Here is a 25156-nt window from a genome sequence, read left to right on the forward strand (position 1 = left end):
GCACAGGTTCTATTCTGGACATCTTCCATCCAGATCCCGATAGCCTTCCGGAGCCAGAACAGGAAGAAAAGGTCCCAGACTCCGAAGCAGACGTGTCTGATACCGAAGATCACATCACCCCAGCTCAAAGGGCCGTGAGTACTGAGACCCCCGCTCACCCAAGCCCATACCAATGGCTCCGGTAACACCTTCGCCTTCGGGCTCAGGTCCACACCGTACAAAAACTTTGAGCGCCCCGCCTCCGGCCCAGCATCGAAGAACAAAGAAAAGCCATCCGGCTTGAGCCAACCACCCGGTACCGAAAAGCCATCTTCGGCACCAAAATCTCAGTCATCCGAGTTGCCGCGCCCTCCTCTAAAGGCACCGTGGAAAGATTTGGCACCAAAATCGACAAAAGATCCCTCTGCACTGAAGCAGTCGGAAAAGGGATTGGCACCGAAGCAGCCGTATAAGGCACCGGCACAGAAACAGCTGGATGAAACCTCGGCCCGAAGCACACAGATAAGACTTCGGCACCAAAGCTCACAGAAAAGACTTTGGCACAGAAAATTTCAGAGCCAAGACAAATAAAGGACATAACTCCTATAAATAAGCCTTCTAAACAAACTCCTCCGGAGCCAAAACAACCGGCACCGAAGACCTCTGAACCTGGAAAAGATTTTGTACCGGACACTGTCCTGAAACAGCCAAGAAAAGTTTCCAAGGAGAAAACAAACCTATCAATTACGAAGAGCTTTTTTTCCCGATCCGAAACGGACTACCATCTTTATTCACCCAAAGACTGGTCACATAGTCACCAAGCCACCTACAAAGAGGAAACAAGAACATTTGCCACAAGCTCCAGTTCCTCCAAAGAAAATACACATAACTACTAATACTTTACCACCACCTTCACCTCCACCACCAGTTAACCCTATTCTAATCATTTCTCGAGCACACTCTGCACAACAGGAGAATAGTGACGATTCACATGGGGATGGGCAAGAGGATGAAGACATAGTACCATTAGACACTGAAGATCCTGATGATTCACCAAAGGAACCAGACCCATGGCATGATTATAATACTGATCCTGATCTAACCAATGATCTGGATTTCTACCCCACAAAACCATCCCCGCCAGATGACAATGTGGGTTTTGCCCAGCTAATCAATAGGGCCACCACATACCATAAGGTCAAGCTTCATTCAGGTCCTGTAGAAGAGGATTTCCTAATAGAGACCTTTGCTCAACCACAAAAATCTACTCATGTCTTACCCATGTTACAAGGCCTTCTAAGACACGCTCCTGAGGTGTTCAAAGACCCAGATAGAGCTAGGGTTCTTAACCCCAGAGTGGAGAAGAAATACAAAGCCGCTCCCACTGACCCTATATACATCAAGGGCCAACTTCCCTTGGATTCACTGGTTGTAGCCAATGCACGCAAGAGGGCAAACTGTCAGGGGTCAGGTGACCCACCACCTCCTGACAAAGAATCTAAATTATTAGACGCTTGAGGTAAACATATGGCGTCTCAAGCTGCAAACTCATGGAGAATAGCACACACAAGCCCTTCTAGCAAGATACGATAGGGCCCACTATGATGAGCTGGAAAAGCTCATTCAACATCTTCCTCATCAATATAAGGACAAAGCCAATGACCTTATACTGGAAGGCAACCTAATAACCAATACATCCATCAAATGCGTGCTCGACGCAGCAGACACCGCATCCCGTGCAATAAATACCCCTGTTTTGCTATGCAGACACGCCTGGCTCAGGGTATCTGGATTTAAACAAGAGGTACAAAATACCATCCTAAATGAACCCTTTGATCAGGAGCACCTCTTTGGCCCTGCAGTTGACGCATTTTGGAAAAGATTAACAAGCATTGGCATAGCCAATAGGTCTCGCCTTTGGAACCTTCGAAGTGTTTAGCCATGGAACACTTGATGTTGTTGCACCAATGATATTGTGCTGGAAAACTAAACACTTCTAAGGTCCCAAAGGCGAGACCTATTGGCTATGCCAATGCTTGTTAATGGGACTACAAACCAGGACTACAAATCCCATTCCACAAATAAAAATACGTGGAATAGATGACCCAGTCGAGCTTGTAAGTGGGAAACCTGAGATCTCAGGAAGTGAAAGATGGAGGGGACGTGGGGAGGCTAAGCGCGATGTAGAAGTGGATTAGAGAAGAATGTGGTAGGATGACCAGGTGTCCTGGATTTGCCAGGGCGGCCCCAGTTTTTCACCATCTGTCCCTGCAGATTTCAGGAAATGTAGCTCATGTCCCGGTTTTTAAAGTGGGTTGACTGAAAACGGTGGGAGGTGATTTTTTTTTTTATATTTTACAAACCAGGGATAGTTAGCAGTTGTTTCAAGAAAACAATGTAATTAACAGGCAAGCTGCTGGGTTTAAAAATGGCATTTTGTGTATGTTCTTACTGCCTGTTCTGTAATTCTTTGCTGAGGAGAGCGGTTATTCTGTGCCCGGGCTTGAAGTAAAATTGTAGTCTTTCCTCTATTTTGGAAAATCCCGACTATTTTTGGCTGCAAAATTGTGGTTCCCCTAGAATGTGGGGGCATTGAGAGGTATGAAAGATAAGAGATGGAGGGGGGAGTCAGAGACGGGGAGCAAGAGATGGTTAGGGGAACTGAATGATGAAGAGGGTAGTGACAGATTGGCAAAATGACAGATGTGCAGAGACAGAGAAGGAACTGAGGGCTGAAAGTGGAGAGAGGGCAAGAAGGGACAGATGTGGAAAGCAGTGACGTGGAGGAAGAGTGTGTGGCAGAAGGGGGATGGAGGAAGACTGTCACTCTATAGAGAGGCAAAAGGGAGTTGAGCGAGGAAGAAAGTGAAAGTGTGAGCTGCACTGAAGGCCATGAGTAGCCGAGAGGGTGCGTGAGTAGGAGGCTGAGGCATGTGGTTATAACGTGTGGTGGGCTCTGGGAGCTGCACATCTATAACAGGCCTGTGTGGCTGCAGGCAGAATACAATTAGCCATGCACTGTGCAGGTGAAGTCCCGGGGCGGGCGGGCACGCTCTAATTACCTGGCCCGGGTACACTGGCACCATAGCTGCTAACAAGCCCTCCAGTTCCGAGGCGTTAATGAAGCCGCAGCGGACAGAGCAGCGTGTGTGTAAAGAGTGGCACTCCAGGGCGTACACTGTGCAGACATCCTCTGGGGCGCCCACTGTGGCGGGGAAATGGTTTTGGGCAAGGGACCAGGCTCTATAGGGCTTTAAGGGCAAACAGAATACGGATAATTCGAATGCAAAGTGACGTAGTGGCAGTGCTACTCGGGTAAAAGTGCCAGGGGTTTCAGCGGGTACACGGACCAGAAGCATTAGGCATGAAGGAAGGAGATCGTTGTCTTCTAAGGACTCGGGTGTATAAGGTGTAGGGCACAGTTACAAATACACAGATGCAGCAGGGAGCATAGTGTTAGGGGACAGGAGCGCACTGGAGGGAGGGAGGGAGGGAGGGAGGGAGGGAAGGGCAGGGGGTGGGCAGGGAATACAGGAGCTGGATAGACGAGAACCAAGGGCTGCAGAAACCAGGGAGCAGAAGGACAAACAGAGCATAATGACCAGGGGATGCGCTGGTCATTATTTTTAAGCCATCATCTGTTTCAATTTTACGCCCCCTTTTCTCTTTTTTGCAGATTTATATAATGAGAACTCGAGCGGCGGTTTGCATAACCATCAGTTACATTGCACAAGGACACCTACATTTTTTGGTAGCAGGAGAGATTACGCAATTTGCTCAGAATCTCAGGATGCCGAGCTGACGCCGAGACTCGAACCTACCTGGTTCCCCTGCTCTGGCCATTAGCCACAACCTCTCCCTTACAGAGTTAAACGTGAAGAACGTCCGTGTCACGCCTACGGTGTTACGAAATACTGGGCCACTTAGCAGTTATGAATTATCAGTGGTGAGGTCCTGTGCACCAGACGACATTAGCGACAGGCGGGCATTAGAGACAGGGGCGTGAAGGGTTTAGGAAGCATTTTGGTGCATGATGACAATGAGGTAGAGACACCCAGTTTGAAAGGTTGTACTGGTCAAGACTGGCTGTACAGGTTCCACACCAATACAATAAGGAGACTACATGGGGGCACATCCGTACCACGAATTACTAATCCTTGCTCTTGGCGCTTTTGAGCACAGACCTTTCTGCGTCGGGGCCGCATACGCGAGCAGGACAGCAGATTTACAATTGTACATGCCACACTCTACCTAGCCACCAGGTGACACACAGCACCAAGGTTGGTGTGACGTTCTCTACCCTTGTCCTCCCCAGGAGCAGCTTCTACCACCGCCCTCAACTCACCTGGGGAAATAAGGTCGGATGGCACGCGGGAAAGTGCAGAATCACACCTCTCTTTGCACAAAATCAGGTGGTCGTCATTACACAGAGAGAACGTGGATCGAACTCCTTATTCGACTTCCTAAACATTTACCAACACTGATAAATGGCCCCCTCCACCGGTTTTTATAGAGCATGCCCAAGAGCACAAGTCGCATCCTGGTGGGAGCTGAGACAGATGCAAGCTGATGAAATACATCAGGGCACGTGAGCAGGCGCAGGGCAGGCGCAGGGCAGGCGCAGGGCAGGCGCAGGGCAGGCGCAGGACAGGCCCAGGGCAGGCCCAGGAGACTATGGATCTGCTGGCGCAGTGACTGGTGCTTATTTGATAAAACACACATGACTGTCTCTCCAGAAACCTTCCAGGGTAGCACGTGCAACTAACGCTCAGTTTGCTCAGATTTTATTAGCCTCGGACAGCAGAACTATCGCACACATTATGCATCTCGTACAGGTCTCAGACCACAGTTAGTGCTCTGGAGCTACAGATCTTACAGAACAAGTGTGCGCGCCTCGCGCTGAAAGTTTAAAAAAACAAGCCAAGCCGATGACGACAGCGACAAGTAGGAAAGTAAATGAAATAAAAGCGTATCTAGTCTGCACAGCACTTTTCATTTCCAAGTGGAGTTGAGCAGGTTTTATCATTGTCTCGCCGTTGAAAGCCCATCCCAGTGTGATCAGCTCTGTTGACAGAAAGCTTTGGTGCACTTGCGTTTCACGGGGCAGATGCCATGCCTCATACCAACACCTCGGACTTCCAGAGCGGTAACGCTGCCGCTAGGATCCTGTCCCCCTAACTCAGTACCCGCTTCTCTCCATGAAAACTAAAAAGACTGAAAAACTGCTACCCAATCACACGCCTTGGAGAAAGGATTCTCTGCGTGTTTCTGGTTCCCAATAGATAATGTTGTCACTAGATGGAGCTACCAGCTTAAATTAAACAATGACGAACCAAAAACAAGCCAAGCCGAAGACTACAACAAGGACGAAAACAAAACAAGCGCGCGTGCCTCTTGCAGCAGGGGGGAGGAGGTGGGCAGCGCGATTTACTTGCGGGAGCAATAATTGCTACCATATGGTGAAGATCGCTCCCGCAAGTGCACGTGCACGCGTTGCCTTTGAAGGCAATGGAACATGTGCACGTGCTTGGCTGAAAAGCCTAAGCGATAGCAATAGGTCATTTTGCCTTTGCAGAGCATGCGCGCTGCTAGGCAAGACCTAAAAAGGACACAGAGACCGCAAAGTCTATGGGAGCCTTACAGTCCCCATCTGCCAGAGGCTCCTTTTGTCGCTCTTCCTATAGAGCAGGTTCCAAGACAAATACATCTGAACACCTGTACTCATCCTATAAAAGTCATAACCAGAGCTCCTTTTCCAAGGGATACAATAGAAGAGGTTACAGAGTGAACAACAAGGGTAAAGGCAGGGGTAACAACACCCACAACTCCCCTAATAACAAACAGTGACTTCCCTACGCTTCCCCCGATCATCCCACTCCTGCCGGGGGACGCCTCTCACAGTTCCTGCCTGTCTGGAATTCCATCACAACAGACCAGTGGCTAAGACAAATTATCCAGTATGGTTATTGCCTGGAACTCACTTCTACACCTCCCAACATTCCTCCAAAACAGCATCCAATGTCATTAGAACACCTGACACTCCTCAAACAGCAGGTCTTAGCAATGTTACAAAAACATGCAATAGAACCAGTTCCTGTGGCTCATCAGGGCACCGGGGTCTATTCCCTTTATTTTCTAATCCCAAAAAAGGACAGCTCTCTCAGGCCAAGACTGGACCTCAGACCGCTCAACTTTTACATTCAATCAGACCACTTCCACATGGCCACTTTACAAGTGCTTCCACTACTACAGCAAGGCGACTTTCTCTCCACTCTAGATCTAAAGAATGCCTACTTCCACATTCCCAAACATCCTACTCACAGGAAATATCTCAGGTTTGTGGTAGATGGTCAACACTACCAGTTAAAAGTTCTCATATTCAGAGTCACTATAGCACCCAGAGTTTTCACCAAGTGCCTCGTAGTGGTTGCAGCCCATCTGAGAAGACTACAAATTCATGTCTTCCCTTGTCTGGATGATTGGCTCATAAAGGCAAACTCCCACAACAGCTGTGTACAACACACACTCCGTACAATACAATTGCTTCACAGTCTGGGATTCACAATAAATCTAGGCAAATCCCATCTCCAACCGGCCACAATACAACAATATCTAGGAGCTACAGTGAATACTTCCACAGCCCTAGCATATACCAATCCAGTCAGGATAAGTGCTATACAAATGCTAGTTCAAAGATTTCAGCCACAACACTCACTACCAGCAAGAGTGTTCATGCAGCTAATAGGAATGACTGCCTCTTGCATTTTTCTCGTTCCTCATGCAAGACTGGAAATGCTTCCATTACAAGAGTGTCTAGCACGTCATTGGAACTAAGCTCAAGGTCAGCTAACAGATCTGATGTTGGTGGACGTCCGCACCCATCGCTCTCTGCAGTGGTGGACCACAAAAAACCTTTCCAAAGGGCGGTCGTTCCTTGAGCCAGTCCCACAGATAGTGCTAACAGATGCATCGCTCACCGGCTGGGGAGCACATCTTCAAACTCATACCTTTTAAGGTTTATGGACCTCCCAACAAAAACGATTTCACATCAGCTACCTGTAATTGTTAGCAATTTCTCTAGCATTGGAGTTTTTTCAACCACAACTGCTAGGGAAAGCTGTCCTAATCCGTACAGACAACATGACAGCAATGTATTACATACAAAGGCAAGGGGGGGACAGACTCTCTCCAGTTATCCCACCGAGCACAGAGCATCTGGAGATGGGCTAACTGGGATCTCCAATTCCATACAAAAGTCCATTCCGTTTTTCCAAGCCCTGATAGAAGGAGGTGTTTCCGATTTCCATAACCTGGCTATGTCTCACTTAGCGATGGTAAGGCCAAGACAAAAGAGATGACGTTTGCACCTGTTGCCACCAATCTCATCTGTTATATGACGTATTGTTAGTCTAGGGAATCTAGGCAATTCCTACCCAAGTATTTCAGTTAAGCACACTAATACACCGGAATAGATCCTATCCAGAGCCCTACATGTCCAACCTGTGTGCAGGAATGTACCCTCATCGGTCTGACATCGTAGGCATACTGGGGAGTCAATCAGTCCAGCTCTCCATAGTCTAAGGCACGCATTAAAATGCCCTGTGGAGGTACTTAAACTGGATGAGTCATAGGCGGGAGGAAATGGCCGCTCCGCACCCCCTGTGGCCTCGGTCCAATCATCTGTGTCTAGGGGGCCTATGTCTGTTTGCTAGGTATCTTTAAGTGTCTCGAGTGTTGCGACACTGTGAGTAATGAGGGATTGGTATATTTTGGATATCTTGTGTTCACCCAGGTCTCACATTAGAAGCTTGTCCTCTAGTGCATTAAATTCTGTGAGTGACTCCAGTTTATCTATGTAGGGTGTGACAGCATGGCAGAGCTGTAAATATTTGTAAAACTGAGTTGTGCGTGGAAAATAAGTCTTTTGTCTTGAAATGATTTTAGGACCATGCCGTGGATGATATCACCGATTGTAGAGAATCCTATCCTGTCCCATCCGCGGAAACCCCGGAGTCCAGCCAGGGGTAATAGTTGATTGTGCCATAATGGTGATTCGCGGGTGATACAACCCCACCACCCAATTCTTCGAAGATACTGCTGCCAGGAAAGAATTACCACTCTGGTAGCAGGTGGCAAGGAGTGAAGATTTGATCTGCTATATAGATGAGATGTAGGGGCCGGGTTGTTCATTATCTAGCGATCCGCTTCATATGCTAGATCATCGCTAGGCCCATGGTGCCAACCATTAATCACCTGAAGGTGTGAGGCCCCGCAATAGGCCTTCATATACGCGGCCTAGAAACCACTACAGTACGTTGACTGAAAGCAGGTGTGAAGCGCTACCTGGGATGCACCCCCCCCCAGGAATTGCCCCAGCATGGCATTAATATGTTTGAACCAGGATGATGGGATTGGATGTGGATGAGTCTTCAGATGGTAAAGTAATTGTGGGAGAGATTTGCGGATCTCCCGTATAGCGTTAAAGGCAGTCCCGCCCAGAGCGGAGTGTTGGTTTGCACCTTTTCAGTAACTGCGCCTAGATGCCGGATCCATGATGATTGGGGTTCTCATACAGGAATACACCTAAGTACAGCAGCCGGCCTGTTGCTAGTTTAAGTTTCTCAGCCCCGTTGTTACGCCCCAAGGTGGCCTGTAGTGGCCAGATAGTGGACTTCCGGGGATTCCAGTATAGACCTGACGTTTCCCCGAAGATCCGCATACTCTGCAATATTCTAGGGCCCGTTTTATATGGATCCGTGAGGAAGGATAGTATATTGTCCGCGTACAGTGCTACATGATCTGATACATCTACTGTCCATTCAAAACCCCAAATCCGCGCGTCTTTCCGGAACCATATGACCAGCAACTCAATTGCCAGTGCAAAGAGGAGAAGGGACCGAGAACATCCCTGCCATGCCTTACTGGGAAGGGGTCCGAGACACAAGCCGCGACTCGAACTGCAGTTGTCAGGTCGGAATATAGGAGCTTGATATATGCGAAAAACTGTGGGCCAAAATTATAGCGTGGTAGGAGCGCAAATAAATAGGTCCAACTAATGGAATCAAAAGCTTTGTCCATATCTGCCAATTACAGAGCTGCTGGTCTTTCTAAGCGATCTATTGCTGCTATGGCATTGTGAGCTCTCCGAATGTTATGGCGGGTTGAGCAATGGGGCATAAAGCCCGCTTGGTCTAGGTGGACAATGTCTGACGTGTGGTAGTAGTCTATTTGCCAGAATTTGTGCGAGAATTTGCGCTTCAGTATTTAAGAGCGCTATCGGGTGGTAGGTGGTATGTTGTTCAGGTGGCCTACCTGGCTTGGGAAATATCACTATTACAGCATACCGCCAGTCTGGTGGCAAGAATGCCGGCCTGGTCGTCTCCTGAATTAGGTTGAGGAGATGAGGGCCTAACTGGGTTACTGGGGTAGCCATTGTGAACGGTGGCCTGGCCCGTCCGCAACTCACACACAGCTGTCATTAGTTCTTAAAGTGTGATAGGCGTATCTAAGGATTTCCGTGCGTCCTCAGGGGTGGTTTGCTGTGGTATATTGTCCAGCAAGCTCTCTATTAATGAGATGTGTATGGCCTCTATAAGTCTGCAGAGATCCCCATAAAAGTGTGTGAAGCTACTAGCTATTTCTGTTGGGTCTGTAAGGGTTGGCCCTTGTGTGTCGTGAATAGGAGGGAGAGGGGTGGATGCCAGTCTGCTTACAAAATCGATAGAGTAATTTGCTAGATTTTCACCCCACTGATATATTCTACTCTGGAATGCCAACCAAGCGTGTTGGGCCTCGTCCATTAGTTCACTCTGATACTGTTGTTGGGTTAACCATAGGTTCCTACGAGCTGTGTATGTGTCGCCATCTTGGCTGCGTCTCTCTAGCAGCATTATTTGGGTTTCTAAGCGTGTGAGTTTACGCATCCGGAGTTTTCATTCTGCTATGGTGTAGCTAATGTTAATCCCACGTATTGTGGGTTTCATGGCCTCCCACAGTGTTTGCAAAGAGTGGACGGGATCCAAATTGAGGACAAAATATTCGGCTACTGCTTTATGCAAATGAACCCTATATTTCTGATTTTGCATGTGCCAGGAGGAGAGTCTCCATCTAAATGGGCGTCGATGTGGGGGCGATTGAGAGTGTTATCGCGATTGGGGAATGGTCTGATAGCCCCCGGGGCATAATTGAGGCCTCAGCTTTTCTCTGGAGACAGTTCTCTGGAATAGTCGAGCCAAGAGAAGGTATTGTGTATTGAGTAATCTGTATAGCCTGTGTCATATGGGTGAAGCATTCTTCTTGTATCAAACCAGCCCATCATGTTTGCAAAGGAAAGTAGCTTAGACTCCTTGGGCCTCTCTATGGTCCCCGGGGGGCTGCCCCCTATCCGTGGAAACATGCATCACGTTGTTCCAGTCGCTACCCCTAATTGCAAAGCATTCCGGGAGGAGCCCCCATACTGTTATGTATCATTTTAGGACCCTATTGTAATTTTCCTGATTCATGCCCTTATATAGGTATAAATCACCATATCCTTATATAGGCATAGAAATCATAACCATATTTAGGCATAGCTCATGCAGTCCAAATACGGCAGGGCTACTCCCACTAGTTCCGAAAATCTACAACGATTTCTTGGAAAACTCGGCTTCAGCAGCTAGGGACTTTCCCTTGCTTGAGAACTGACTTGTCCAAGAAACTCATGGAGTTTTCAAAGAACTAAGACTCTTTGATGACGTTATTATGTCCACCTTTACGTCAAACTCTGCAACTTCAAGGTATAAATATGCCCAAACTTGCCTTATCAAACACACAGTGGTTTGGAGCAGTTCGACTATCTACTTGCCCAACGCATCCTGCTACAGCAAGTGCCGAAGGAAGCCGACCCTCTAGCAGACGCATTGAGAGAGACGCTGTCTTTTCTCCTGCCGAGAAATCCAGCTCCAGTGTTTCCAAGCTACCCTTACGGGTTGTTGGGAAATAGAGTCCCGAGACTGACCTTCTCAATTCTAAACTAAGGTACGCAGCTGATTAGACCCTAAGAGAAATCTTGGACAGATTCTTGGAAAAAAGAATACTACATTTATGCTACACCTCACTTACTTCTTCCCTCATACTAAACTTAGGTTAGGTACATCGGGGTAGGCGTATTTTAGAAGCACCAGTTAATTACTTTTAGCCTCTGTTATTTATGTATATATTTATCTATGGTTTAGGAACTATACAATGCTCTTGCAGTATTATTTTATCCTACTCTTAATACTGTATGCATTATATTTTACAACCAGTTTTACGATTGTAGCAGTTCATTTCTTATGCTTGAGAAAGAAGACTGTTCAATAAATCCTTTTATTGAAAACGCCTGTCTATCTATTTCTCTGCAACTCTGGTGAAACGAAGCATGCACGATTGACTGAGTGAAATATCGATCTATTGTTTCCACGACTCTGAAGATCAGTTTTATCTTGGGGAAACAAAGTTGTCATGTTTAGGCGGTTGTCAGCAACAAATCCCTTCTTGTGAATTCGAGATAGTTTCTAGTGACCTCTGAGCTAGCTGGCACTCACAATTAAGTCTAATATATTCGATAGAGACCCAGTCAACCTCAATCCTACGTCTAAACTATAGGATTTATTATTCCAATGCGCAGAGCCTATTGGGAATATAGGAACTACACTACAATACATCTATTAGGCAATCAATGATGGTTTGAGACAGTGGGGGGCATAGATGCTACCTATTAATATTTGCTCTCTGCAGATAGTCCCTTGGACAATAACGTACCACCAATGTGAGTTGATCCAGTGGCGTGTGTATGTGAATGGAACTTGACAATGTATCATGAGGGCCACTCCCCTGGAGCCCCATGTAAATCCCGAATGAAATACCTGGGCATAACCATATCGGGCTAGGCAGGGCGTCTTAGTGCCCATAAGGTGTGTCTCTTGCAACAGTACTATGACCGCTCTAGAACGCTTTGCTTGGAGTATCGCACCATGCCTAATTTTATCTAGCAGACCCCTTACATTACAACTCATGATACACAGTTGACCCTGTGAGGCCTCATTTGTTTGAGATGGCGTTGACATGTAATAAGCATTTATGTGGATGCATTCACATAGTAGGGCACCTATCTAGTATTACAGTGTCTAAGCATTGGGTAAAAACAATAAACAATCCAACCCGCAACCCATCCCTCCCTCACCCTCCTACCAAATACCTCAGAGAAATTGAAGCATCTGTCACAGATTGAACACCATATCGACCCCAACGGGGGTTTGACGTTGTATTTCTCCATTAGATCCCCAAACACCCGAAAGCCATAATGGCAACTTTAAAGGAAAGGAAGCAGGTTCTGGTGTTCCAGCCCGCAATCAACTAACAGACTGCATAAGTCACAGTAATTGTACTTCAGTTTCCTTTGGCCAATATTAAGGTTCATTTATGATGTGTTGAGGCATCCGCTGCTGGCGTGTTTCCTTGTTCTCGTCCTGTATCTTAGAGTGCCACATAGACCTGGAGCGGTGCCACTGTTTACCCCTTTGCTGTGTGCACTGGCAATGAGATTCACCAGATGACAAGTCTGAATCATGGCGAGGAGGAGTGTGAGGCTTGGTTCGTATCTGGGTTTGTATCTGTTTGTCTGTCCAGCTAGAGACTGCTTCCGGTGTATCAAAGAATAGAGTATGGAGGGAGGAGCTTGGCGGGCATCCGAGATGGCCGCTTGAGCACAGCGCTCTCCGGACCCTCGCCGCTCCCGACATTTTATCCTGGCTGAATCCTGATTTCTTGCAAGAATTCGTGTAGGGGACGTTTGGCTGATTACCCTGGCACTTTTCAGAAATCGATTTGGATCTCGTATTCCTGAGATATGGTGCTCTGAACTTTTGGGCTCCGCCCTTGAGGTGCGCCCGGGACGGGGTGCGGTACTGTAGCCGTCCTGCAATTGAACAACAACGGCAGGAGATCTGGCCTTGTGGGTCCCCCCTTCCTAAGTTTCGGTTTCGATTCCGTTCCGACTTGGGCCACGGACGTGGATGTCGTGTTGCGACTGAGACTTTGAGACAGATCGGCTGTTGGGCTTTCATGTGACCTATTTGCTGGCTTGGCGACCTCTACCCGAGTTGTGCCCCCTTTTTATGTACTTTTGATCCTGTACTTTGGGTGTCGGGCCCGTCGAACCTGGTGGCTTGTCCTGTGACGCATCTTCAAAATGGCGGGCAGAGGGGACAGAGAGACGCGCAAGACGAAAACACCTCTGCGCGGAGCTCCAGTTCAATCCAATGTCATGGACCGTTATACCCATTCTAAGGGGTCCCCCGGAGCTGCCCTGCCTGGTTCTAGTATAGCGTCCGAACGAATTGTGGAAGAGCCGGCGGAGCCCTCCCTACAGGATATCATGGGCGCCATCTCGGGCGTGAGGGAATCCATCGGCCTGCAGTACGAGGCCTTGGCCCACAAACTTGACACCGTGGCTATTGAGGTGAATCTGATTCGTGCTGATCTCGGCAAGACGAATGAGAGGGTACAATCACTGGATATTAAATCCTCTAGCCTTACGAATGACGTCTCGGAGCTCCAAACAGAGATTGGAAATCTCCGTCGAGGGAACGACTTCATGACCCGTCGCCTGGAGGACTTTGAAAATAGGGCGCGTCGCTGCAATGTTCGCCTGGTTGGTGTACCGGAAAACCCTGAACCCCACTCGGTGGATCTCCTGGTTGAGGATCTGGTCTTGAACCATTTGGCCCCCTCTGGTCTCACAAAATTTTTCACGGTGGAACGTGCACATCGTGTTCCAGGGGGCAAAGTCAAGCCGGGAGCCCCGCCGAGACCCATTGTAGCGAAGCTTTTTCATTATAGAGACCGGGACGCTATCCTGCAGGCCTCGCGGGTGAAGGGCCCGGTGGCCTTTGAGAATGCTACGGTGAACTTTTACCCGGACTTTTCCCAACAGGTTCAGAGACAACGTATGGAGTTTCGTGGTGCCAAGAAACGTCTCCGGGATCGGGGCCTACGTTACGCCATGCTCTTTCCCACTAGACTCCGGGTTGAATACAATGAACGTACCCTTTTCTTTGATCGGCCAGATGCTGTTAATGACTGGCTGGACTCATTGCCTGACCGTCCTCCTGATACAGACTCCGCCGCTCACCCTGGTGGTGCCGAAGGTGGTGTGGAGATCTAACTGTTCGGCTCTTATCTCTTATTTTGAATACATTCTCAGGAGTGTTGGCCGGCGTCCCTCTACATTGTGATCACTCTGTCTTTCGTTTGTTATTTTTGTTCTTGCTGAGGTCGGGGGGTGGATGGAACGGAGACCTTTCCTCCTCCGGGGTCTTTGTGTAGAATAGGGGTTCTTGGGCGACAGGCACACTGCAGGTTGGGGTGGCTCTTTAGCTTTTTGCAGGGGTGCAGGGTGGGGGGTGTTTCTCTTCAGTTTGGGGGTGGGGGGTTGGGAAGTTTTTTCTTTTCTGTGTGTTGTTTTCAAGGCGAGTTGCTCCTGTGTTTGCTGCTGTTTCTGATGTCTAGCTCATGGACGAGGGGTTTTGGCTCGGGCGGTTGGGATGGGGGGTAGAGGGTTGAAATTTCTTTCCTGGAACGTTAATGGCCTGGGAGATCGTATTAAGCGCAGTGTGGTCTTAAAATGTATACGACGTTTGTCACCGGACATTGTTTTCATGCAAGAAACCCATTTGATTGGTAATGTTTGTTATGCAATGAATAGATGGGGCTACCGCCTTGTGGCGCACTCGGGGTTTACCTCCGGATCTAGGGGTGTGGGTATTCTTGTTCGAACCTCCCTCCCCCTGGCTATCGATGAGGTGATTCATGATGACCGTGGGAGATATACTGTCCTGGTGGGTAGATATGAAGGCCGCACCCTATCTCTCTTCAATGTTTATGTTCCCCCGGGTTTGCAGACCTCTACTTTTACTGACTTGGGCCGTGTTTTGTTAGATCTCCCTGATAGCTCTCTTCCTTGCCGGTGATTTTAATTCGGTGCTCTCCGGCCTTCACGATCGCTATCCCCCTAGAGATACCCCGCAGGCTCAGCAGTGGTTGGGTGGGTTTTTAGATACCTTTGGCCTTGTGGACTGCTGGCGACTGTTGCATCCTACTCAGCTCCAATACACCTTCCATTCTGGGGCCCATGGCAGTCTGTCCCGGCTGGATTATTTCCTGATGCCCGCAGCCCAATCATCGGCGGTTCGCGAGATTTTACATTTGCCGAGGGGTATTTCTGATCACTCGCCGCTCTGGCTTCGTTTTGAGGTTGGGGTAGAGGCGGCGGGCCGAGTGGCTCCCATTAACCCTTGGTATCTTTCCTCCCCTGAGACTCGTACCCTCTTGCTCAAGTCCATGGATGCATATTTCCTGGAAAATGAGGGGTCGGTCTCTTCGGCTGTGTCCCTGTGGGAAGCCTTTAAAACTGTGATTCGTGGTCAGGCCCTTTCCTTGATTGTTGAAGCTAAGAGGGCAGGGAGGAAGGAGGTGGTGGACCTTGAGGGGGAGATCTCTGCTTTGGAGGACGAGTTGGAATCTGGTGTCACGCCTGAGAAACTCCATGCCCTGGGTCTAAAACAGTTTGCATATAAATCTCTGGTCACTGACGCTGCAAGGGTGATGTTTCGTGAACAGCAGGGCAGATTGTACGATATGGGTGACAAGGCGGGCAAACTCCTAGCGTGGTTGGACAAGAAAGAAAGAGTTAATCGTGTGGTGCCCGTGATTCAGTCTGCGAGTGGTGAGAATGTGATTGATCCGACCGCCATTGTTGATCGTTTCGCGGAATATTTCCGTGTGGTATATGCTCCCGTGTCTGTGAGGGATGTTGCTGACTCCCGCCTTCTTTTGCGTGATATCTCTTTGCCCTGTGTCACCGACTTGGACCGTATTGCTTTGGACTCCCCTTTTACGAATGATGAGATAGCCAATGCAGTTCGATCGCTCCGTTCGGGCAAAGCACTGGGCCCGAACGGTTTGCCTATCGAGTTGTACAAGTTACGCCCCGATAAGGTGGCGCCGTATCTCCGCGCCATGTTTCTAGAATCTCGTGAGCGGAACATACTTCCTTATGATCAGCGTCTGGCGACAATCGTCGTCATTCCCAAAGAGGGTAAACCGCGTGACCTCTGTTCCTCGTATAGGCCCATATCCCTATTAAATGTTGAACCTAAGGTGTTGGCTAAACTTTTGGCGACCCGTCTCCTTTCGGTTCTTGGGGAGTTGGTCCATCCGGATCAATCTGGCTTTATCCCACACCGCAACACTGCTCTGAATTTACGTCGCCTCCACGGCGCGCTGGCGAGGGCGGGGCTTTTGACTGAACCGGCCATTTTGGCGTCCCTGGATGCCTCGATGGCCTTTGACACTGTGGAGTGGCCCTATTTATGGGCAACACTTGAGAAATTTGGATTCGGGTGCGAGTTTATTAGCTGGGTTAGGCTGTTGTACGCGGGACCTCTGGCGCAAGTTGTAGTGAACGGTAGAGTGTCTGCCCCCTTCTCCTTGGGCAGGGGTACCCGTCAGGGTTGCCCCTTGTCCCCTCTCTTGTTCGCGCTCGCTCTTGAACCGTTGGCGGCCTGGCTCCGTTGGGAACCGTCCCTTAAAGGTATTCATTGGGCCCCGGACTTCGAGGATCGCGTCTCGCTTTATGCGGACGACATCCTCTTGTATCTTACTTCTCCTCGCAAGTCTTTATCTGTTTTATTTGACGTCCTTGCGTCCTTTGGCGCTAACTCAGGCCTCGTCATCAACTGGTCTAAATCCTGTGTATACGTTTTATCTGGTATCTTGCCTCCGTTGCCGAGTAGACTTCCTCTTCAGGTGGTCCGGGATGGTTTCAAATACTTGGGGGTTTTCGTTACCTTGGATCCGTCCCTTCGTTTTGATCGTAATCTCCTTCCCCCGTTGCTTAGGCTCCGTTTGGACGTTGCCCGCTGGCGCAAACTTCCCCTTTCTCCACTGGGTCGGGCGGCCCTGTTTAAGATGATGTCACTACCGCGGTTTCTCTACGCTCTCCAGAATTATTATGATCCTATTCCCAAGACCTATTTTCGGGAGATTGAGAGCCTTCAGAGGCAACTTATTTGGGATGGGCGACCGCGCATTGCTCTCGCGAAACTTTCCATCCCGTGGTACGATGGGGGCATGGCGCTCCCCGATATTAAGAGATACTACTGGGCTTCCCATCTGTCCGCTATTAATCACGCTATGTTCTCTCCGGGTCGTAATCCGGCGTTTGAGATGGATAAACTTCAGCTTCCGGGAGGTGACTTTAATAGAGTGCTCTATTCTCGCTCCGCTGGGCGCCATCTTGTGGGACCTACTTTGACTGCTTTGACAGTGTGGCGTGCTGCGAATGTGAGCCTGGGCTGGGAGGATCGCTTGACGTTGGCGACGCCGCTTTATGCTTCGGAACGTCTGGGCGGTCTTTGGTCTTCCAAGGGTTTTGACCGTTGGGACTTGATTGGGATCTCTAAAGTGGGGGATGTATATTCTAAGGGTTCTGTGCGCCCGTTTCAGGCCCTTCAGGCTGACTACGGCCTGAGTAGTCGGGAATTCTTTCGTTACTTACAGGTCAGGCACGCTTTGGTTTCGGTGTTTGCTCCTGGTGAGATTCCGCCTGACTCTTCCCCACTTGAAGACCGTATCCTTGACGAACATCTTCCTGATAGCACTATCTCCCTGATCTATAAAAAGTTGATTAACAATCGGACTGACTTATTGGCCCGACTTCGGGAACAGTGGATGGGAGATGGGTTGGAACTTGATGATGAGGATTGGCAATCGGCCCTCTCCTCTCCGAAGGAGGTGGCTATACCGGCTCGACTCCGTCTGGTCCAATTGAAGATCCTTCATCGGGTGTACGTGACGGGACCGCGACTGGTGGTGATGGGCTTTTCCTCCGATGGACTGTGTAAGCGTGGATGTGGTTTGCGTGCTACTTTCCTGCATATTCTTTGGGAATGCCCGATGGTGACTGCTTATTGGGTGGCCGTGCTTGATCTGATGACTGTGGTGACAGGGATATCCTTGCGACCGGAACCTCGTCGCTGTCTTTTGAATGTTTGGGAGCCCACGGACTATTCGGTGGCACAGACTAGATGGGCCACCCTGGGCTATATGATTGCGAAGCGAGATATTGCGCAACTCTGGGGGGCCTCCAGGCCCCCTGCCCTCTCGCAATGGGAGGATAATATGGATTGGTCCATGTTCCGTGAGAAAACTGTCTATGTGGCCAGGGGTAGACCCGGGGCATGGGTGAAGGTGTGGGGTCAATGGAACGAATACCGTGGCGACATTTGTACTCCTCCCCTTGTGGACACTATTGAGATTACCCTATCTCCTTAGGCTAGCGTTCCCGGAATCTCTATATAGGGACTGAGCTGGTGTCTCCGGCTCTTCCCCCCTTCTTCTTCCTGATCTCTGCCCCCCTCCCCCCCCCCCCCACTCCATACTCCTTAGTGCTTAGGATATTACTACTGCACTTCCGCTGCTGTCCCCCCCTTGCGTCCCTTGAGCTGACCTTCAGTGATACACTCTCGCCTTTCTGTATGTTTGTTCTTTCATATATATAAAACCTGTTTTGGTCCTGTATATAACGTGGAGTATTGCATTGTTGATTGACGGTTACCACTGCGGGCATATGTGATATGTGTCTACTCCTTTTTAGCGGCTGGCCCGTGTGGTTGTAGGCCCATCCTTGTACATTTCTGCTTGCTCAAATAAAGGTTTTAAAAAAAAAAAATAAAAAATAAAAAAAAAATAGAGTATGCAAATTGTATACAACTCTCAAACGTGCAGGGAACTGGAGCGAGGATACAATTTTGAGCTCTTGTAGTCGTGCCTTGGCTGCTTGGAAAGATTGTCACTGCTGTAGGACCATTCTTGTGTAGTCTGGGAATATCATGATTCTATGCGAGTCATAGAAGAGGTCCCCCTTTATCCTGGCTACCTGGCTCAGTTTTAAATGATAAACTAAGATTCTAGTACCAGTATAGGCTGGATACAAGACTTCAATTTTTTTATTTCTTAATTAACAGACAAAAAACAATTGGGTGTATTAAGCACTGTTCCAATTTACTGTAAGCTGGGTTAGGTAGCTACTTTAGTTGATGATTCTTCTGTTGTGTAACTCTGTTCTTCAGCGTGATAGAACAAGAAAACAAATCACAGGGTTGAGTGCAAAAACCCTGTTAATTTTGAGACTAATATTTACAATTACTGTAAAGGCAGTTGCCTGCTAAAAATGTTGAAGAGCTGATGTAAAACACTTGGCTAATGCTTTCAAGAGGCATTGCTACTCTATCCCTTTCCACTTTTACAACACCTTGTGGTGTATATCATTTCACGACATTGCAACTCACACTGTACAGTTTCACAGAGAGCACATCTGAGATAATGTAAATAAGCCTAACAGTGGGATACTGTGGGACATACAGGGACAACTTTGCTGATATCTGTCAAATAAAATGGAGTGCCGTGCAGAAAAAAAACTTTGTTTTTGGAGGGCAATATCTTAAGTGGGGGAAAAGGGGGGGTTGAACAAGACTAGGAGTAGGATTCCACAGCACTCGAGAGAAGCAGTTTGAACAGATAACCTAAGAGAGGCCTTATACTGTGACACACCATTGGCAATATCCAGCTGGTCCTCCCGTTGGCAAACTAACAAACCGAATGAATGAGGTACCTCAGTTGGAACAGTATTTTACCTAAGTCTGGTAGATTTGACAGCAGTAGAGTAGGCAGTGTTTGGGCCAGATATGGGTGGTAGACTAGAAAAGCATGTCTAAAATTGCCTCCCTTCTAATTCCACTTCTAATTGACTTAGACATGATTACTTGGAAACAACGTAACCCATTACATAACTTTTTTTATTGTAATGTGTTTCATTACATGAAGTTGGATTGCATTTAAAACTGATGTTGTCTCTGTTCCTAAAGTTGTACATGTCAGAATATTGAAGGTCTCTTACACAGACACGTCATATGTCTAACCTAAACTTGTCTTTTGTAAATTGCAGGTTCTCACTGATGCAGGAGTCATTCCAGGAGGGGACATGACGCCTGAAGCTGCACTGTCTAAACTCTCATATGTACTGGGCAAACGCCACATCAGCCATGAGAAGAAGAGAAAGGTACAGATTTGAAAAAACATTTTTGCATTAAGTATTTTTGGGTGCTTTGTGAAAAATTACTCCCAACTATGCTATTTGTCTCTGTACCCAAAAGTATATATTTATCCAGAGTGATTGCACTGGTGTAGTGTAATTTGAAAATAAGTCAATGTGAGGCAGGTGTGGAGACTTTCCACTGACCGAATTGCAAGTTCAGTTCTTGAGCCTAATTGTACAGCAAAGGTGGCTTCTATGTAACTTGTTTTGCTTCTTTCAAGCAACCAGAGCAATGTGAGAGAGCAGGGGGCTGAATAAGTATGTGGTTTATGCATCAGGAAGTGTATCTCAGCATACCTGAAAAAAACAAAATCCCCGCTCTTTCTGGGCCAAAGGCACTGGACCTTTGACGCAGGTATGAATTAACCAGAAGCTGCAATATCATCAATCACATTACTCACTACAGTTAAATAATCAATTTTAAGAGTCAATGATTAGATGTGATGTGTTTAAAGGGTTTTATTTAGATCTATAGATATGTCTTTATTAAGCATCAATTATTTATTCAATACAATGCAGAATATGTAGCATAAAGCGTGTTCCATACAAGATCATTCCCTATTCTAAATTTCAAGACGAGAAAAGTAACTTGAAACCCATGAAGATATCAAACTCGTAATGTGTAAGCATAAAGCTTAAGAAATTCAAGTAGCACTTCTCTTTAGGAGAAGTTTAGAATATTCATTGTAGTCTTAGAGATAAAGCATAGATTCTGGCAAAGGGGAATAAATAGGTCTCAGCAAATAACTCGATAAAGAGCTTAGAAATGTCTGCGCAAAGTGCAGAGCTTCAGAGTGTAAAGAGTCTGGGTATCTGTGTGGCTGCAAGAAAGAAGCCTTGGGGAAATTGCCTAGCCTAATCTAAGAACACGCACTATTATAACAATTCGATATCTATAACTCATACATTTGTTGCGCTATTTGAGTTTCTTCAGCCAATGAGGTTTTAATGTCTTCAAGGTAATGGGAAGCTTCTACCGTCTACGGTATCTTGAATCAAAGAATCAGATTATTACATTCTTAATAATGTTACATTCCTTTTAACATTGTAAAAATCGTGGTTGGTTTCCACCAGCTTCTTCTATACAAAACAGTTCATAGTTAGGTCTGTCATTTCATAAATGAAATCATCACTTTCTCATATATTCTTACAAATCTGGTCTATGAAGAAACTTTAAAGTATATTTTAACTACATTATCCAGCACACTATTGTATTGTGTGAGATATCATTCTATGAGAAGGTCGAAAACTATCCTTCATCATGGAATTTGGTTAGTTTAGCACATGGAACTCTTCACATTACTAGGAATGTTGTTTTAAAGTCCGTAGAAAAAGGAAAAGAGAACTACGTTCAGAAGCAATTCTAACTCCACACTTTTTACTATCGGAGCATAGTGCCCCCATTTGCCATTATAACATGTGGCTTCTTGTTTTAGGCCTACACATACATTCTACATGTTAATTACATAAATATGCGTTTAATAAAATGCTCTTACAAATGTAATACCCTTAATATGCTTTTCAGAATTAAGAACACTGGTTGTATGCTTGTTGTTGTTCTACTCCATACCCAAATAGTTACTTTGTCTTCTGTGACAAATATGTTTCAAAACGTGCTTTTGAAATGTATTTTTGTACATTAAAAAGGAAAAATACCCTGCGATTTATTTTGATTGCATTTTAAGTACCCATTTTCTGCCCTTGCTTTAAAGTTTGATATAAACCGTTCTATGTGAAATTGTGACATTGTAGTTACCTGTAGTTTGAGTGCTTCGTTGATTTCTTTTGGTCATCCTCTTTAAAAGTAATGACTGTTTTTTCATCTAAGACTGTATTAATTTGGATAAGTCTGTGAAGATACCCTGGCTTCGGTTTGTGAGGGATAGGCTAACCGAGATTGGGTTGGATGAGTACTTTGACACTCCGCCAAGTATCCCCTTAAACGCAAAGGGTATAATTAAAGAGGAGCATAGGGTCCGGGCAAATTCGTGTCATTTACAATTGAAGGCACTCGGCCCTAGCTGCCCTTTCATGCCCAAGCAGCATTTTTTTTTAGTTTTATATAGCGCTAGCTAGACGCTGAGGTATCGGAGCGCTTTACATAAGGTTCCACAGAAATTACAACATTACATCAGTTACACGTTACATCAGTTACTAGAAAAACATTTCAAGAGAGTAGAAGACGAAATAAATGGAGCTTAGACGGGTAAGGGAGTATATATAAATATATGCGACACATTAAACAGTGAGAAGGGGAGACAAATAGAGCGGATAGGGGGAGAGAGAATGGAGCGCATTAAAATTTGTGCCCATTTCTGATTTGAACGAGTCGAAGGAGGCTCCTATGTTCACCTTTATGTCCTCTCTGAGCTCCCTTTTGAGGTCCTTCAGGTTCGCAGGAGGTACTCCCAGGAGAGCGCCACTACCCCGTCTCCTGGTTGCCCTCTTCCTCCTGCACCTCTCCTCCTTTGGGCGCCCACAGTAGATTGAGACTTTGTTGGGCTGCTCTTTTTTGGGTGGCATTGGGGCAGTTCTGTGTCGCACCCCAGACCCCTCTGCTCTGGAGCAGGTCAGAGGAGGGAGAGCGGCACTCTCGTGAGGAATCTGTGGGATCACCAGAGTCCAGGCACACCCTCCACCTCCAAGTGTGCCCGCGGTGCTTTGGAGCGTGCTAGATTATGGATTCCACCCGGTTCATATGGTGCGTGGATTCAGTTGTTGCTCTCTGTGCTGGGGTCACTGTGATCTGACTGGAAGGACCTTGGGCGCCATCTTATGGACAGGCAAAAGGCCAGGTATCTCCTTGAGGGGTGCTCACCTTCCCCAGCGCGCAATGTGGCCCAGCGGGATCGGGCGGGGTAAACCGCCCTCTCCTCTACCTGTCTTCAGGCTATTTAGCTCCTTGCCTGCTGCTTTAGCGGTTAATGCGCTTCGGGGTAGGGGCCACTCACCTTCATGTGTGTCTGGCCTGGGGGTCTCGCCGCACAAGCCAGCTTCACTCAGGCACGAATGCACCCTCAGCGGCCCCTCCTGGGATCCAATGTGATCCGCGCTTCCGGGGGAACTTTATTGCTGCTGGTTGCGTCTGTCGGGCGAGGCCGCCATTCAGAGGAGCAACATCGCGGTTCCGTATCGTGCATGGACCGCTGCTGCCACACTGGTGTCTCCGCTCCATTCACAGGGTCCCCGGAGTCCCAGATAGGGTGCCTCCTTGTCCGTGCTCCCTCTGGCCGCCAAGTAAGGAGCTATTACAGGGTCATCGCAGTCCCTGACCGTCCGCTGCTTTTACATACCTTGCAGTCGTTCCGATGCCACTTCTGCCTCAGCGCCGGCTACGCAACAGCCGATCCGCTCCATCCTCTTCAGGTCTCGGCCAAACCCCAGTCGGCGATTTGCCAGATGCCTGCAACAAGCGGTGATCCCCGGCGCAGCCCTTGTCCTCCGCACCCAGCCGCTCCTCACCTCGCAGCCAGAAATCGTGCGCAACAGGAGAAGTCGGGTACGTTCCCTCATAGCTGTCAGTGCCTGCAGGGTCTCTTGTGTATCGATGTTTTTGCGCTCGCCGCCATTTGCAATTAGGCCGCAAGCCTCGCTGTGCAGGGGACGTTTTCTCCACAGAATTTGCTGCTAGCAGTGAACGGTCAGTCTGTGCAGCTCAGAGGTTGCCGATGTGTTCTCCTCTTATACCCTGCAGGTTCAGAGTTGATTACTGCCAGGTAACCGCAGATGCTTGCGGATATTGCTCCCGGGCTAACAGAGCCTCCCTAGGGTGCGGCCTACCTAGGGTGCGGCCTACCTAGGGTGCGGCCATCTTGTTCACCTATCCTTTACAACGAACAGCCAGAAGCGTTTTCTTTTAACAAGATTCCGCTTTAGCACTTTGCACTTTTTGGTAGCGTTCCCCAAACAATCTGGGGGGGACGGACAACCTTATTTCTTGCCCATGCGACAATAGAACTTCCCAGAGCACCTTGCACTTTACTCTTTTTTTGTGCACTTTATAAAGAGCCAAAGAGTAGATTTTTGATACCCTTACTATTGAATATTTGCCCATGTACATACATTGAGGGGTACCGATATCTTAGAATCACTGTTCAATCCTGTTATTTGCACTGCTGTTTTAAATTTTTATTAGAACAGCAATGGGCATTAGGAAACACTATGAAGTGCAATAATTGGGTGGGGAGATGAAATTATCTGTATTCCTTGTTTTTATCTAAAATTGGTTAAATTTTATGCCCATTATTACATCTATGTAGAAGTATGATTTTAGCTTATAAAGGAATTATCTTTAAAAAAAAAAAAAAAGAGAACATTTTTTTTATTTTTTATTTGTATTGCTTCATTGTCGAAACGTTTATGGCTGTGTGTCGAATAAAGTTTTTTTGACTGAGTGTTTTTTTACATTTTAACATTCTTATTACAAGCATATTGTGCCCCCATCTATTTGACTGTTTTTTTGTTTTCAGTTTATATTTGTGGTGTATGCTTGGATTAAGGAATGCTGAAAAAACTAACAATTGAATCAGCATGCCAAGGCCAAACCTTTTGGGCTTTGCCAGTGCTTGATTCTTTTTTGCAACCTACATGTTTGTCTTGCAACAGTGCACTGTTTTTATACTCTTTCATCAGCCGTGTCTGTAAATACATGTTAGTGGTTCCTCTGGTTACTTGCCAGGTCTGTCTGTATGCTTTTGCATCTTGGTGATGGTAATCTACTGGCGGACATGCCCAGATGCACTTTACTCAGTTTGAAGACAGTGCTACAATCTGCTGTGCGCCCCATTGTGCGAATCTTGAATTTCCACCATGTTTCCACATCTTGACTCTGTTCATGGGCTTCCAGGCGCGGATCGAATTAATTTGAAGTTTCCTTTCAGGCGGTCACTTAGCAACAGTACTCGGAGTGTGGGCGGCTTACAGTAGAACCGCAGCAGATAGTTAGCCAGGCTTGATATTCCACTTGGGTAAAAAAAAAAAAAAATGTTTTCAGTGCCTTTG

General features: G+C 47.4%; 1 protein-coding gene across 1 annotated transcript in view; it reads left to right on the forward strand.

Annotated features, from left to right (window-relative positions):
- ASPG (asparaginase) overlaps nucleotides 1-25156 on the forward strand; it is a 354315-nt gene that overhangs the window by 213447 nt on the left and 115712 nt on the right. The window contains 1 exon segment of the mRNA XM_078660269.1: nucleotides 20006-20119. Coding sequence (XP_078516395.1) covers nucleotides 20006-20119 — 114 coding nt within the window.

The sequence above is a fragment of the Lissotriton helveticus genome, chromosome 9, assembly GCF_964261635.1.
Source record: "Lissotriton helveticus chromosome 9, aLisHel1.1, whole genome shotgun sequence".
NCBI lineage: Eukaryota > Metazoa > Chordata > Amphibia > Caudata > Salamandridae > Lissotriton > Lissotriton helveticus.